At 31.7% G+C, this 18,472-nt stretch overlaps 2 protein-coding genes across 2 annotated transcripts in view; one reads left to right on the forward strand and one right to left on the reverse strand.

The window, feature by feature from the left end:
* The window catches only part of LOC117106429 (probable ubiquitin carboxyl-terminal hydrolase FAF-X), a 56,199-nt gene extending 52,015 nt beyond the window's left edge, over positions 1-4,184 (forward strand). Inside the window, exon 22 of the mRNA XM_033247802.1 lies at positions 4,022-4,184. Within this exon, the coding sequence (XP_033103693.1) occupies positions 4,022-4,058 (37 nt within the window). The 3' untranslated portion in view covers positions 4,059-4,184. The remainder of the gene's footprint in view (positions 1-4,021) is intronic.
* Positions 4,185-8,982: 4,798 nt separating this feature from the next.
* LOC117106435 lies at positions 8,983-11,531 on the reverse strand. Its single transcript, XM_033247813.1, has 2 exons — positions 11,401-11,531; positions 8,983-11,120 (listed from the first exon to the last, which is right to left on the reverse strand). Exons 1-2 carry the CDS (start codon positions 11,405-11,407, stop codon positions 10,243-10,245), a joined length of 885 nt encoding a protein of 294 aa, XP_033103704.1. The 5' UTR covers positions 11,408-11,531; the 3' UTR covers positions 8,983-10,242.
* Between the last annotated feature and the right edge of the window lie 6,941 nt (positions 11,532-18,472).

The following is an 18,472-nucleotide window of genomic DNA, read 5'->3' on the forward strand; positions in this document are numbered from 1 at the left end:
CGCGGCGTAAACAAAGTTAAAGTTCAAAGTTCGGCAGTCGCGTCTGGGTGAGTCCATCAAAGAAGCCACGCCTCCAAATCACATGTTAGCCAATAAGATAATAGAAATTTCTCCTCCACCACATGCTCAGGAGATGACGATATACATCGCCCAAACTCTTTTACTGTACATTGGGCTTCCGGGTTTTTTTTTACTGCGGAGAAGAAAAAAACAGATCGTCGTTTTAAAATTAATTTGTGTATGACTATGAACCTTTTATTTTCATTTTTATTTTACTAGCCCTCTTTGTGATGACATAGATATTTCGGAAATGATAAATAATAAAAAAAAAAAAAACCAACACTGGCCCAAATTCGTTTACATTCGGTGGCGGAGGTAGCAAGCCGAACCAACTATATTGAATGCTGTTTACACTCACAATTTCAGAGTCATAGATAGTACAATGATTAAAACGGCAGAGCAAGCCAAAATCGTCTCAATTTACATCACATGAGACATTTTTTTTTCCAATGTGGTATCCATTCCTTTTCGATATCTGCGTAAATTTTAGAACTATTTTTTGCTCTCCTTTAGATGTTTTCTTCAATGCAGATCTAGGGCATAGGCCTAAATGGTGAATCCCCACAAATTTCAACATGTTTGTGAAAAGTAAACAACTTCATCATTATAAAAATTGTATTTTCAATTTTTTTGGTGGATTTTATTAAATGTGTATAAACTTAAAAAAGAATGTATTTCAATTATTGAATCAATATTCTGACCATAAATTCCGATGTTGAGCTCGAAAAATTCGTAAATTCTAGGCCTATTCTAACCTACTCAGTAAGTATACTAATCAAGGAAGTTCTGATCATCACTGCATGTGATTGCACATGTGCAACCAATGTGCAGTGTATACTAAGAAGTTCAAATGGGAAACTAATTTTCCGTACCATATGACATACCACGATGTTCAATCATCATCAATCAATGTGTTTCAATCGATATTAGTCCTACAGGAAAATAGTTTGTTAATAAAACATTGATAAACATTGTTCATTTTGTAGGATGCTTGAATACCATACAAAATTATGGAATATCATATGAGTGAGTACTGTATGTGTGTAAACTTGTCTCTTTCTTATCTGCCTGGGATAGCCAGCTAAGTCCTGGCAGGCTTATGGCGCCTTAGTTTGCCTGCCTAGGCCTAGATACTGTAGCCTACACAGTGGCTGTAGGCCTATCTAATCTGTAGGCCTAAACTCACGATACGATATTTTCAGCTATTGTATGATATTCCTCTCATGAATTAAATTTAGGCTTTTTGAGATTCGCGAAAATTTAATGTCGCAAAAACGGCCGAAATTATCAATTCGCGAAAGTTTCTGGTTTACAGTATCTATTTAGGCTAGGTAGGCCTATGTATGAAGAATATGTAAAAATATCAACTTCTTTAGAGCTCAGTAATTGATTCTGAAAAACTGTTTTAAAAAAAATGATGTAGAGAAATGCCATCAAATGGGCTTAAAAAACTCTAAAACCCTGGAGCGCAATGGCGCTTCCGCCCCCTTGACCCCCGACCAGGACTCTGCCCCTGGACTGCGATGGGGCCTAGGCGGCCCCCTTATACCCCGGCCTATTTCAATTTACTCTCCTGTTACTTTCAAATTTCTCCTGCTACTCAAATTCTTAAATAAACCCCTGACCACAATAAAGACTTAACATCATGATAGATCTTTCATATTATGTTTTGGTAAACACATTTTCATGACCATGCATCTGATAGGACTTAATATGTTTTTTGCAACCTCTCAAAATTGTACTCATCATTTCAGTTATGTAAACATACAAACATATAAATACAGTAAAAATACATTATTATACCTTGGTGCAAAATGAATTTACATAAATACACTACGTGTATAAAATATCATATATACATAATACAGTGTCATTTTCCAAATTACCCATCCATCGGAACCATTTAACGACAGTACTGTATGCTGGTTTTGGGATGGCAACCATCAAATAATAACCAGACATATATAGTCTTGCAATAGAAAAGTATTATTATTATTATTATTAGAATTATTAGATTTCTTTGCTTCAAAAACTGCTTGGAAAGTCAAAAACTTTCACTAAAAAAAAGGGCTATAGCAGACACTAAACATCATGTACATCATCAAACCAAGGAAGTTGGTGGTTCATAAAACAGATTTGTTTGTACAATAACTATTTATAATAGGCATGCATGCCTAGTCGTTTCGTAGGCTAGGCCTAGGTAGGAATGACGCTAGTCAGCCAAGGCCTACAACATCGTCCAATTGAAGCCATGTGGGCCGCATAGATCGTAATGCTTATCTAAATTTATTATTTGTCTTCATTTTACAGTATTATTATCATATTTAAAATATTGTTTATTATTAAATACAACAAAATTCAACATATTGTAGGCCTAATCCTACCGTCTGTTTAAACGCAATCACGATCGCATTGTGACTTCACTACTGAGACAAGTACTGTACATGTGTGGAAAATCCCTGATAGATCATTCTGGGCATGCGCATGGACATGCATGGGCAGTTTTGAAGCAGCCTGTGATGATACGATCGTAGCTTTTACGAAAAGTGATATTTCCCATGCCAAAGATAACGATAAAACAAGCGCTAAAACGAAATTTATTCGGCGATTTTCTTATGTAAAACATATGTTTTATACTACACTATTAAATTAATACAAGTACGACCATTCTTTCACCAGCAATATATTGATTTAATAGAGAAATTAACAAAATCACAATCTGTAGATGACGATGTAAGGTCAAGCGTTCGGAAAAAGTTGTAGTTTATACTATATAGGTCTAGGTAGTAAAAATTTTCCGAGGCTGCCGACCTCGGAGAATTTAAGGTCGGCAAATTTTTGCTGACCTAATTTTTTCCTAATTTCGTGGGCTGTATATTTCATTTCGTTCTTTCCATGCCATCGTTAAAAGTAATTTACAATGATTATCGAAAACTTTTCTCGCAATAGTATAATTAATAGGGCTTATACAATTTGTTGTTTAAATTTGATATCCATATGGATTTCTAAATCATCAAACAAAAGATGGTATTTAAGTTCAGGGGATGTGCAGTAAAATAATGCAAGGTTTGTTTGCATAAAACCTAGTAGATTAAAAAATCAAATCTCCACTGAGTCTAGTATTTTTATGGTAAAATATCTTAACTTGCATTTTGCTAAAAAAACTGCGAACAAATATATGCTTAGATGATTTGAATTGGCTTCATAGCTCCAGACATGTCTAACTGTTACGCCAACACAACTGCTCTATGAATGAAGCACACGAGTGCGGCATGAATGTGATCTGCTTTCGTTTCAGACACACAGTGGAATGCACTGTGACAGCAATATTGTGATAATATTAATAGGTCTGAGATGGAACACTGCGTAACCCCAATATTGTGGCTGCGGTTGCCCAATGACCTATTTATGAAGAAGGCAATGCCGGGAAGTTTCCCGCAATATTGCGGTAACATAGCTCTGCATGAAACTGGTTTAGAGACTTCATTCATCCAATACAAATGCTTTTAAATTCAGTTTGCTTTCACTGAGTAGATGTTAAAACAAAAATTGAAAATAGATTTTTAAAGTGTCTGACATGTATATCTCAATTTATGAAATTGTCCTAAAGAAGGACTATTAGATGATGCAATATCGATGATGCAATACTCATAATGATGAAATACAATATGTACAACAGTATATCGATGTATTTGATAAAGTATTGTTCTTAATCTTTGTGAATATCCTCATTAAAGAATAAATATGGTCATATTTTTTCAATGTCAATAGACTAACAGTATCAATGGTGATGATTGATGTTTTAGCCGGTAGCATTTTCCATGCATATCAGCTAAAGTATTATAGTGAAAATTGTATTTAAATGCCTTTGGTGTAAGCATACATACTTATTGAATACTAATTAAGGCTAATTATGGGGATCGACTAATTTTTGTTGATTCTTTTTTTTTTTTAATAATAGGAATGGTCAATCAAAAGGCAAATTTCCAACACATTGAGCTACTCGCTCAAATTCTAATATGGGTTGTAACCTTGGAAATCAATGGTACTTGAAATTGGATGTCCCTATACCTGGGAGCTATATTTTTTTAATAATATATACTTCCTGGTACAGTACTTTTCCTTGTTTACTATGCTATTATGACCATCACAAAGAAAGTACTTGTTGCCTTTGTTAACAAGAATGGTAATGAATCCTCTTGTATCCAAAGTCTCTTTTGTTGAGATGGCATGATAGATAATTAATAATAATAATAATAACTAGATTTAAATTTTTCACCGATGAATTATACACAGGATCCAATAGTGATTTCGATAATTTTAGAATAATTGACCATGAAGGGGGCTGTTATAATTAAATGAAAATGGACATTTGTTAATACAGCGTGTACACAAATTTGTCTGTTTGATGTGCAAGTGTAGCATTATTTCGGCCATAAAAATGACTGAAAAAGAAAGGAAGTTTGTGTATACAGTGTCAGGAACCCAAAATATGTAAGGAATGTAATTTCTAGCTTCAGTACATGCTATTCGCGTGAAAATTCGCGCACTGCACAGAAATTTTGGAAAATTTTTAAATGTTCAAAATGGCCTAAAACGTGCTTGAAAAGTCAAAAAGTGATTTCACGCATGTCATGACGCACGCAAGAACCGTAATGGCACTTGAAGTTGACCCTTGATATGAAGTAACTTGTGCCTAGTGTTGTAGTTCAGTCTTCCACCCTCTGTCGTGGGTCTTCATGCACAGGACACGCTGCAGTTACAGAAGGTAGTTTTGAGTAACGTTAATAAAGTTGAATTGTTATTGGAAAACTGTTCCATCCCATCATTGTATCTAAGCATGTCCAGAATAACATGGTGTCAGAAGGAAATATGCTTGTTGGTGAGGGATTTATGATAAATCATAGAATTTCACAAAGATTTGAAGAAGATAGATGAGGAGGGTCAGAAAAACATTCATTTTCTTGTAATGACGCGCATGCGGACTGTAAAGGCACATGAAGTTGACTCTTGATATGAAGTACTTGTGTCAAGTTTCAGTGAAAGGAGTCATAGAATTTCACACAATGGTGCATTTTTAGAAAGCTTGAAGATGTTGAGTGATGTGTTTTCAGGGATCCTAATTTAGAAAAAGTCAAATAGTACAGCTGGCTTATTTATTTTTTTTATTTGTGGAATTTTTAATGTACAATTGGAACGAGCACAAAATACAAGCTTGTAGTTTGGCTAACACTAGATCACATGGTTTAACAAATGCACTTTAATATAAGCCCCAACAAAAAGATAAAAGGACTTTACTGTGAAGATGTATCACTTCTTTTTAATTAAAATTAGTGGATTTATATATTTAGGATATCAAGTGCGTTGACTTGATCAATCCGGAAAATACATGCGATTTAAAACTCAAATCAAAGTGCTCACACACCAATCTTTAGTACAGTATAACTCAGACTTTATTTGGTATAGTGTGAAGGTATGTAAATGAATGCAGAGAACCAGATTGGTTACCACCACAATTTTCCCTACTGACCAAGCAGACCTACAGTAGAACCAGTAACATTACTATTCCAAAAATAAAGTATCAAAAAAAAGTATTAAATTAATAATAGGAAACATTATTTTGAGTAATGTATAATGAAGTGTTGAACTTCATTACACTACCAAATACAATAAATTGAAAGATGAACATTTTTTTATGTGGAATATTACTTTTTAGTGAACATGACCCTACTACTTGTTTTCCATTCATACTTTATTGAGACATTATATATAGTAGTATACACTGAGATCATGTGGTGGTGATGTACAGTCAATTTTTCATCATACCGTATGTCATAAATTTCAAGCAAGTGGAAAATTCTGTGAGGAACTTTGACCCTAGGTGGTGGTGTGCTTATGAGCATCACTTGCTAGAGTCAAAGGCCCTGAATAAAATTAATTGTTTAATGAGAAAGAAATGGTCCAACTATAGTCAGACACAGGAAACATTGGGATAGCTTTATAAACTACTTTACAGTATTTATTGTAGATCTTATGAACTATGTGAACCCCTTTTATACCTTGGTATTTGATACATCAAATTTTGTTTTATTCTAAAAAATTAATTTGAAGACATAAATAAATGTGAAGGTTTAGTAACAGCGGAAGAATGCGAGATGGCTGTACTAAAGATGAGTTTAAATAGAAGTCCAGGTATAGATGGACTTTCAGTTGAATTTTATCGTATATTCTGGGAGAATTTAAATTGCCTCCTATGTGATGCACTCAACTACAGCTTCGTTAATAACAATTTTCCACATCCCAACGTAGAGGCATTATTACTTTGTTATACAAGAAGGGGAAAGAGAAAAAATTGAAAATTGGAGACCGGTACTTCTCAACATTGATTACAAGATTTTAGCCCACATATTTACCTAAAGTAATAGGTACTATCATTAATCATAATCAGAAGGGTTATATAAAGGGTAGATTTTCTGGAGAAAGTATTTGATTAATGGAAGACCTACTTGACTACACTGATAAATAAAAAAATAATAAAGAAAAAAATATAATATAATATTAAGAAGGAGCCTTTTATAGAATTTGAAAAGGCGTTTGACTCAGTAGACAGAAATTTCATGTTTATATGTCTGAAAAGTTTTGGTTTTGGGAACCAATTTTTACATTGGGTTGAAATAATGTATACCATACAGAGAGTTTCATAATAAACAATGAATGGATATTTTTTAATGAACGGTGGCATACACTAAGGATGTCCTCTCTCTGCATTATTATTTATTTTAGTTGTTGAGGTAATGTCAACAAATATAAGAAACAATGATTTATGTAAAGCTTATATATAACGCAAGTGTCATAGATATACCACAATCCATTATTTCTGAGGTTACAACATTTTATATAACTTTTTATGTAAAGAAAGAAAGGAAAAAATTAAATTAAATACAATCATACAAGATATTACTAAGGGTGGTCTTAAGTTGATTGATTTCAACTGAATGGTTGAATCCCTCAAATTAAGCTGGGTTAAACGATTACTAAACCCTGACCCAGGCAAGTGGAAATTTATTCCATCTTTCTTTCTAAATCCTCTGGCTTATAACTTATGTATGACTGAAGTTCGTTATGAAGATCATAATACGTTTGTTAAAATGCCTAAATTTTATCAAAATATGCTAAATTCTTACATAAAATTTAATAATGTACAATTCTTCTGAACCACACTGCATCTGTGAGATTAAAAAACAGAGGCTGTGGGATAACAAATTCATTAAATTAAATAAGAAACCTCTATTCTGAAAATCATGGATAGACTCAAATTTAAAAATTATTAATGATATCATGGTTGGTACAAGCTTTAAGCATATAAAAGGAATAATTCCACAACTTCCAAAAAACCACAACGTGTTAATTGAATATGTAGCTTTAATTGATGCAATACCACGAAATTGGAAACATAATACATAAACCTATTTGCACAATGCATAAACCAAATTAATATAAAACTATTTATAATACTATTTTAAAGAAATCTCCTATTTAACATTTATAGAAGCCAAATTTAAACTACCAAAAGTGCAAGCAAAGCAAATGGGAAAATAATTCACAGATGAGTGCCATAGATTGGGTTTCATGAAGATGACTTCCATGATGCCCTTGAAAAAGATTGCACATTTTAATTTTAAATTTATTCACATGATACTTCCAACTAAAAACGATTAAAAATATGGAATTACAAATTTACGCGATTACTGCAAATTACCTGAAAATAAAGAACACATGTTATTTAAATGCAAGAATATAGAAATATATTGGATAAAATTTTATTATTTGTTAGAAACATGTTTTTCTACTCCACCTAATTTCGTACTGTGGAGTAAAATTGTACTTGGTATGTACAATTAAATAACCAATGAGGTAATATCAATATTCACGTTTTGTATTTAAAAAAGTAAAATCAAGCCTAGACTTGGACTCGGAAGAAGCTGTCCATGGATAATGTTTGTTTCCGAGTTGAAGAACTTGATAAAATTTGAATTTTTATTAAATAATGATAAAGCAAAAAAAAAATGGTCAAAGATCGATCTTCGTAAGTTAAAATATACCATTGGCATTTAAGCACTGTACCCTTGACAAAGGTGTGTTTGTATAATGTTTAAATGATTTTAGTGACCACTTGGTTTATTTTAATTGAACAAAAGTGGTGGTTATTAAAGAAATGAAATAAAAATATTCTATTATCTTTGGATGTTAATTATTTTGAGAAAAATGTGGGTACAATGTGCCTCGCATACACACAGAGCCAAGATAAACAAATTGTCTAGAGCCGGGATCGAGATAGGTAGATTGAGATCGAGGTCACGCCGGGCGCGAGTCGGTGCAGATGCGATCACATTACGAAAATCTCACCCGCGGTGAGTTAAGCCAGGCTTGAAACTCTAGTGTGACCGTAGCCTTGGACTTGCAACGTGTGTGGACCCTAACCTTACGGTTTTCCATTTTATTATCACTACGTGCTATTGTTCTAACTCTGTTTCAATCTGTTTCATTATTCTACAATTATCATTTCAAAATAACATGTCTTGGTGAAAAGGGAGGCTTCTATGCCTCCTCTGGGTTTATAGTCTCTACCCAACACTGATTCCTTCATTTACCTTATCATATTTTTGTTTAATATCTATTTGAAGTATATTTATATATTTAACAGTTGAAATGTACATAGATTACCTATATCTTTACATAAAAGAGAGTTTGAGTACTTGCATACATTTAATATGTGTATAATATGTATGTTTGTATGTGTAGATATATATTATAATTATGTGATATAATTCTTTGACAACAAATTGTGCAAAAAAATTATTCTGCGATGGTTGAAATAAAGGTGGGATGCACCCACAAAAGACAAAAAAAAAGAAGTTCAAATTCTAGTTCAAAACTACATTTATTCAAAATAGTCAACATAATGATACAAAAATGATACATAAAAAACAGAACTGCAAAAAAATAAATAATAGTGTCCATCAGTGGGATCAATATTAGAAGTGTATATTCTTGTCTCACCCTGACCACATACAATACAAAAAAAAACATAAATTAACTATATAAAAACAAATAGGTGTGTATACTTATATACATAGAATGCATGCACACATTTACATATAAAATTAGTTAATCATGGTACAAAGATAAATAATAGTGTTTTATTCTTTTTCTAAATAGGAACAAAGTACATTTATTCAAAATGCATCTCATTCACCGTTCCCCAGTTTTTCGTCTAACTTTTTTTTTGTCTTAAAAAAATTAGTTCTACAACATATCAAAAAATTGTTTTCCTCTGGGGTCTGACTCTAACATACTGAATGAAAATAAAGTACAGTAGGTTAGTATTTTTTATACCATGTGTTTTTTACAGCAAAGAAAGTTACACTTATCTGTTTTAGTATACCATAAAAACAACAAACATAATTCAGTATAAATACATACTGTATAAAATACAGTACAGCATAGTAGTGTATTATTATTTAATTACTTAATTATTATAAACACATTATAAATTATATTTATAAATACTACTGAATGAAATTGAAGTAGGTTAAGTAGTTTATATACAAAAACAATGTGTTTTTTTATAGCCTCTTAAGATTACTCTTAGTATACCATAAAACAACAAACATTTATAATTCAGTATAAATATACAGTATAGAAAACAGTACAGCATAGTAGTATTATTATTTTGTTACATAATTACTATAAACACATTTTAAATTACATCATAAGTACATTACATTATACAGTGTCAATTCCCATAATTTAGTATTTTTACATTGTCTCAGTGGTAAATGCCTATGTTTATGCTGTACAGTGCTAAAAATCGCCAAACATTGCCACGATGGTAGGCAAGCTTCCATATGGCTGTCTGGCCAAGTGCAACAAGTGTGCATGGCTCAGAACATACCTCCATGCTCAGAATAATTATTCAAACATGTACCTTCAGATTGTCTAAATATCATTTGGTTCATTTATAATTTTTTTAAAAACAATACAAAACAAATGTAAAAAGATTCTAAACTATCTGTCATTCATTAATAAACATAATTCTTTAATAAACACAAGCAAAAGCAATTATTTATTGTGGAGCCAATCATTTGTGTAGGCATAAATTGATAATGCAAGTTGGTGGCTTCAAACTGCACCTGCTCTCTCTGGTACAGGTATACCATTGATACTTAAGTGTCCTGAAAATGCTGTATAGGTGACTGACTTATTGGCTTTTGTGTTTCGAGATTTTCTTAAAAAATAGATTGAAATACACAAGCATACAATGATAAGGATCACTCCAACTGTTACTCCAGCTATTTGTAGGCCTACTGTTGAGGAAGCAGAATTGTATTTTTCATTAGAGGGCGTGTCTCCTTCATCTGGAGGCGTGTCGTCTTCAGTTTTGTTCCAATACTCGGCTATTCTTGATCCATTTATAGCTTTGATTCGTCTGTAATAACCCTTTAAGTACAATACACCAACATATGTCACGTTTGTAATGTTAGATGTAATTAGAACTGTCTTATTAATCCAAAAGTGAGTGGCGTTTTTGTATAAAACATGTCTCTCTCCATTTAGCGTTAAGTTTGGGATTGGTGAAAGTTTCTCTGTGATAAAGTTTACCACAAGCAGTCCATTGTTTACTTTAAATTCTATTATTGGATATTCTTTGGAGGGAAATTCAATGACATATAAAAATGTTTCTTGCGATTCAATCCTATCACAACACACATACTTGTAGTGTCCTGTATCATTGCGTTGAGTAGAATTAATCTTAATGGTGGATGTTCCTGTATTTCTGTCTTCGGAATATTTGAAACGACCGTAGTTGTTCTCAATTGTTTTATTATTTATAAGCCACTGGCATCTGCAATTTTCAGCAGGAAATTTAAAATGTGGAATATGTGTACTTATAGTTGAAACTTTTCCTTGAGTTCCATTTACTTGACTATTGTGAATAATATTTTTTGTTGAATAGACTTGACCTAGGAAGGCGAATCCCACAAATATCAAAAGTGCACCTGTTAATAAACAATAAATAAATAGCAACAATTAGACCTTTGCTTTCCACCAAAACATTTAAGAGATTGAAAATGTACATATTTTGATAATATTTAGCAAAAAATTAATTATGGTGGTGAGGAAATTGAGCTGGATCTGCGGTTCTTAAACATTTTTGCCAAGGACCCAAACAAACTTCCAGTCAAGCTGGTGAGCATAAAACCTAGTAGTTGAAAATCAAATTGCATTTCCACTGAATTTGTAATATTTTTTTACCGCAAACTCACAAATTTTTCTTACCTTGCATTTTGCTCAAAAACTGCTTTTAAACAAATTCTGTATGGATGATTTTCCTCATAGCTTCAGACAGGTGTAACTGTACAGCAACACAACTTCTTTATGACTGAAGTGCACATGCGGTTTTAATGACGTTTATTACAAACAGTAGTAAACTGCTCACACCTAAACAATAATGGCCGAGACCATTCTAGATTATTCTTCCAATCAAAACGTTTGCTTATAGAATGTCAATGTGAATGGTCGGTGTACACAGTAATAATAATACAATACATTCCTTCCTACAAGAACAGTGGTGTAGCATACACTTTGATATTAGATATTCCCATCAACTACATTGATGGAAATGTTGACACTCATTTTAATAAACTAATAATAATAATAATACTAATTCCATTCTTCTATGTAGCCTAAATAAAATTAATTTCACACCCAGGATTTGAAGTTATTTTTTTTAAGGTACTACTACTTGGTTTTACTATCCAATTTCAAATTCAAATGACATTTATTCAGTTATGGTATACAATACAAAAATGGCAAAAAAATATACAATCATGATCATGAATCCTATACTAGTGGTAAACAGGCGAGATAATAAAAATTTGTTTTTTGTAGAAGAAATAAATGGAATCTTTGTTATGTTTTCTGTCATTTATGTTACCACCTCTTCCTAGGCTTTGGCAGAAATTCTGCAGATCATCATTATACTGTATTTAATTTACAGATTGTAAAAAAAAATGATTGTTTTTTTTTTCAATAGTATAGTAAATTTTTTCACAAGGCTCCAAAAAACCTAGCAATTAATTTTATTTGGCTCAGTAACATTATGGATGTAGTTTTTTCAGCAGGTCATATTTTACTATACTTTACTGTAGTAGCCCTATATTTATTTAGGCTATAATTATAATGTATTGCATTGTGTCATTTGAATGTTCAGTGGCTGGACTGTGTAAAGAACATGTGATGATGACTATGATGAACCTGGTAAAATTCCATTATCAAGGTCAACAATAACTTCCATAATGTGGGATGTGATAACGTCATGAGTTGTTTACATACAGCTTTTTATGAATGAGATAGATAGCACAATGTCAAAAGAAATATTATTATGGGTTTGCGCTATATAAATGTTTTGATTGATTAATTGTAGAAGTAGTGTATTTATAAACATTGCAATACTGTACTATAAACCTATTGTCAGCATAAAATAGTAAAAATATTTTAAATGTATAGATGCCACTTTTTGTTAATAATTTTTGTAATTACTTATAATTTATCAGTTTGTCAGTATTCATCCACTGGAGGAAATAAATACAACTATTTTATTTTCTCCATAACAGAAGCAAAACGTAACTAGGATCGTATAGTCCAAGTTATTCTAACTTAATATTATCACTATGTTTTTGTGATGATGTAATTTTTAATCATTTTTTTTTATACTGTATCAGATTTTACTGAATACAGTAGATAACAAAGTACAGTAGAATCAAATCATGCATGTTGTCAAAGGCATTGTTTCCGTGCCTAAGAACTGCTCTTCAGCAGCCTAAAAAGAAAAATGCTTTTTTATTGACCCTGTTTTTACCGCTACAAAGAACGATTCTTTTTCATCAGTAGAAACAGGCCCATATATATCCTTTTGAGAAGGTCATACAAAATTGTTTCCATCTGCCGTTTTTTGTTCATTTTTATTACAACTTATAAGAGGTATATGGCCCGTCATGGAAACTGTTTTGTAATTTGTTTTGGCTATAGTGTAAAGCTTTTCACTATTTACAGTGATTTCAGGAATGACATTTTTAAAACTTTTTTTTTTTGCCTTTACAGTATTTTTTAAAATAGTATAATAATTTTTAATTTACTTTAACTGATAACATATTTTCTCAGTCCCGATGAAGTAGACTAACTCATTTTATAAAATAATATAAACACATCTTTTCTTAAAAGTACTGGAACCAATAAGTATGCTGTAGTATTTGACATCAGATATGTGTGTTTGTCTCTTTTCACCATCTGAATACATTGACTGCACTAATTAGGAGTTTATTACACACAAAAGCAATATAAAATGATAATGGAAAATTTTAGTAAATTTCCATTCCTTATAATCATATGATTCTTTGTCATCCAAGGTAAATAAGTCAATCTATGAGAAACGTGATAACAAAATTTATGTTAGATGGCAGAATGTCAACATTATAGTATAGTATTGGTTAGGTTTTCCATAGTTCATTTAGATTTTTTGCATTAGGTATACTGTCTATGTTACTGGTATATGGCACATTTCCAACTCTACAAAAATGTCACAAGGTGTAGACATTTTTGATAGTCACAAGACTTGCAGCACTTAGTAATTTTTTTTTTTTTAATGAAAGTTATTGTGGTAAATATTCTAGGCATAATCGACATGTTTGTTGCTGAAAATACCACCATTAGGATATATAACAAAAATAACTATATATAAAAACAAATAGGTGTGTATACTTATATACATATAATGTATGTACATATAAAATTAATTAATCATGGTACAAAGATAAATAATAGTGTTTTATTCTTTAAATAGAAACAAACAAGATAGAAAATAATAATTTGTGATAATTACATTTCTAGTTCAAAAGTACATTTATTCAAAATGCATCTCATTCACTGTTCCCCAGTTTTTCGTCAAACATTTTTTTTGTCTTAAAAACATAAAATCGGTTCTACAACATATCAATTTCTTTTTTTCATCTGGAGCCTGACTCTAACATACTGAATGAAAATAAAGTACAGTAGGTTAGTAGTTTTTATGCCATGTGTTTTTTACAGCCTCTTTAAGAAAGTTATACTTACCTGTTTTAGTATACCATAAAAACAACAAACATAATTCAGTATAAATACATACAGTATAAAATACAGTAAAGCACAGTAGTGTATCATTATTTAATTACTTAATTATTATAAACACTCATATAAATTATATTATATTGTGAGATACATATTTTTGAATACTTTTACTGAATGAAATTAAAGTAGGTTAGTAGTTTATATACAAAAACAATGTGTTTTTTTTTTATAGCCTCTTAAGATTACATTTAGTATACCATAAAACAACAAACATTCATAATTCAGTATAAATATACAGTATACAAAACAGTACAGCATAGTAATATTATTATTTTATTACATTAATACTATAAACACATTATAAATTACGTCAAAAGTACATTACATTATATAGTGTCAATTCCCATAATTTAGTATTTTTTTATTTTTGCATTGTCTCATTGGTAAATGCCTATGTTTATGCTGTTTAGTGCTAAACATTGCCAAACATTGCCACGATGGGAGGCAAGCTTCCATTTTGTGTGTTGAAATATGACTTCTATTTTACTTTTTTCCTGCAGCTACGCAGCAGGTGAAAAAGAATCCATTCTATGGCTGTCTGGCCAAGTGCAACCAGTGTGCATGGCTCAGAATAATAATTCAAACATGCACCTTTAGATTGGTCTAAATATCATTTGGTTCATTTATAATTTAAAAAAAAAAACAATACAAAACAAATGTAAAAAGATTCTAAACTATCTGTACAAACAAAACATGTAATTCTTTAATAATCATAATTCTTTAATAAACACAAGCAAAGCAATTATTTATTGTGGAGTCAATCATTTGTGTAGGCATAAATTGATAATGCAAGTTGGTGGCTTCAAACTGCACCTGCTCTATCTGGTACAGGTATACCATATTTGATACTTAAGTGTCCTGAAACTGCTGTATAGGTGACTGACTTATTAGCTTTTGTGTTTCGAGATTTTATTAAAAAATAAATTGAAATACAGTGTGTCTTCTTCAGTTTTGTTCCAATACTCAGCTATTCTTGATCCATTTATAGCTTTGGTTCGTCTATAATAACCCTTTAAGTACAATACACCAACATATGTCACGTTTGTAATGTTAGATGTAATTGGAACTGTCTTATTAATCCAAAAGTGAGTGGCGTTTTTGTATAAAACATGTCTCTCCATTTAGCGTTAAGTTCGGGATTGGTAAAAGTTTCTCTGTGATAAAGTTTACCACAAGCAGTCCATTGTTTACTTTAAATTCTATTATTGGATATTCTTTGGAGGGAAATTCAATGACATATAAAAATGTTTCTTGCGATTCAACCCTATCTCAACACACATACTTGTAGCGTCCTGTATCATTGCATTGAGTAGAATTAATCTAATGGTGAATGTTCATGTACTTCTGTCTTCGGAATATTTGAAACGACCGTAATGGTTCTCAATTGTTTTATTATTTATAAGCCACTGGCATCTGCAATTTTCAGCAGGAAATTTAAAATGTGGAATATGTGTACTTATAGTTATTATATACTTTTCCTTGAGTTCCATTTACTTGTGTACAATTGTGAATAATGTTTTCTGTTGAATAGACTTGACCTAGGAAGGCGAATCCCACAAATATCAGAAGTGCACCTGTTGATAAACAATATATAAATAGCAACAATTAGACCTTTGCTTTCCACCAAAACATTTAAGAGATTGAAAATGTACATTTTGATAATATTTAGCAAAAAATTAATTATGGTGGTGAGGAAAATGAGCTGGATCTGCGGTTCTTAGACATTTTTGCCAAGGACACAAACAAACTTCCAGTCAAGCTGGTGAGCATAAAACCTAGTAGTTGAAAATCAAATTGCATTTCCACTGAATTTGTAGTATTTTACTTAACCTTGCATTTTGCTCAAAAACTGCTTTTAAACAAATTCTGTATGGATGATTTTCCTAATAGCTTCATAGCTTCAGATAGCAGCACAACTTCTTTATGACGGAAGTGCATGTGCGGTTTTAATGACGTTTATTACAAACAGTAGTAAACTGCTCACACCTAAACAATAATGGCCGAGACCATTCAAGGGCCCGTTCGGACGAGTAAAGTTTTACCGGGTACTTCCAACTGAGAGACAATTTTGCCTCTAGCCATAAAAAATTTGAAAAACATCTGTCCCAAAAACCCATATTTTTTAGTGGATATTTCAATTACACACTGCCTCCAGGTAACAAGGCCCATGTTAAAAGTTGACCTTTAGATTTGTATACAACACCGGGCCAGAGTAAAATTTTTATCGTTTAATCCCGTTCCCATTTTCTCATAATACTTTAACTCCTTATGAAAATAACTTAAATAATATTTAAAAGCATTAAAAAAAGTTTGAGAGTAAGAACTTTAGCAAAACATGAGAAAATGACGTTTAAATTTACAAAAAAAAAAAAGATCTTTACGGTAGCCCAGCGAGCGAGCGACATTTTTGCATACGTCACTGTATTCGTTCAAATGTTGTATTTTAATTCATAGTTTATTATTTGTTAAGTGAGTATTACTGCTTAAAACAAACTTTAAAATTATAATTAGATGTAATTTGTATTTCAATAACAGAAAAATAATTTTATACCTACTTTTAAATTAGTTTTGTTACAACAACTTTACGAGTTGTTTTACAGCAACATGGCGTCGTCTAGCGGCGGACATGTGCCGAATGTAATAAAGTTTTGTTATCACGGTGAAGAAATCACTTGAAGCTCCAAATGAAGTTACAAAGGAAAGGTTAAATTATGAATAGTTTTAAACAGTAACAACAGAAATATTGCTAAAAAACTCGTGTCTGACCTTGGTTGAAGGAAAGACATACGAGAAGTTACTGGTTTTTTCTACTCGTCCGAACGACCGTCGGAATTAGCCCCAAGGCTATTATTAGATTACACATTTATTTGAGTTTACGTCCGAACACGGTCCCAGATTCTTCTTCCAATCAAAACGTCTGCTTATATGTAATGTAAAAATGTGAATGGTCTGTGTACACAGTAATAATACGGTACATTCTTTCCTACAATAACAATGGTGTAGCATACACTTTGATAGTAGTAAATTGAACTACATTGATGGAAATTTTGACACTCATTTTAATAAACTAATAATAATAATTCTTTTCTTCTTTGTAGCCTAAATAAAATTAATTTGACACTCAGGATTTAAAGTTATTTTATTTTTGAAGGTACTACTATTTGCTTTTACTATCCAATTTCAAATTCAAATGACATATAAATATTGAATTATAGTATACAATACAACAATGAAAAAAAATTTACTATCATGATCATGATTAGAATATCCAATATTAGTGGTAAACAAGCGAGATAAATTTAAAAAATCTGTTTTTTGTAGAAGAAATAAATTGAATCTTTGTAATGTTTTCTGTCATTTATGTTACCACCTCTTATAGTGATATTATTAACCGACAATCGGTTCTCTTACACTACTGCCATCAAAGAGTATATATGTACTACAAGTGCATTATATATAATGGCAATCTTATTCATCCGGTGGTCGGACCTATCTATCGAGCTTGCAAAGAAAGTATGCGTCATATCATTCGCCACCCGTTATACCGTTTCGGAATTATAATCACTCTCGTTTTTGCTTACTTTTGTATTTACTTAATTCGATAAATTAATTAAACCATGGCTTCGCTAAAATTTGTGAAGCGGAAAGATGAAGGAACCGTGAAGGAAATAGAATAGATTTGTTGTTCAACCCCGAGGCCTAGCATTCTAGGCCTGACATCGTCGCGGTGCTAAGAGGCTCTAGCTCCGGGACGCGCGTCTCCGGGACAATGTCTAGTCTAGGCCTAGATGGCGTCGCAAGGGCCCACAGTTTTGAGGGAAAAAGCTTTCGGTGGGAAATTGGAAATTGAACGACCAATGAAGGTGATGGGTTAAGTCCAATCTTGAGCCTATTTTTCATACATCGTATAAATAGGCTACAGCAGCTGCATGCGAAGGAATTCATTTGATAGCTAAGGCTCATTTTGGTTCCAGTATAAGAAGTAAAAGAAAGGTTGTGCTTACTTTTTAGTTTCAGGGGTATGTACACCTTACAAGGAAGCCTAATTATTTGATGTTTTAATAAGTGGATAACCATTAATTAAAGCTGCTAAAAATAAGGAAAGAATCATGATCCAACAGCAGGGAATATCGTTGTATACAGTATATTATTTAACACATGTTCACCCACCCCCTCTTTCTACCAA

The sequence above is a fragment of the Anneissia japonica genome, unplaced genomic scaffold (genome assembly GCF_011630105.1).
Source record: "Anneissia japonica isolate Jap-2015-1 unplaced genomic scaffold, ASM1163010v1 scaffold142_len1259957_cov175, whole genome shotgun sequence".
In the NCBI taxonomy this organism is placed as follows: domain Eukaryota; kingdom Metazoa; phylum Echinodermata; class Crinoidea; order Comatulida; family Comatulidae; genus Anneissia; species Anneissia japonica.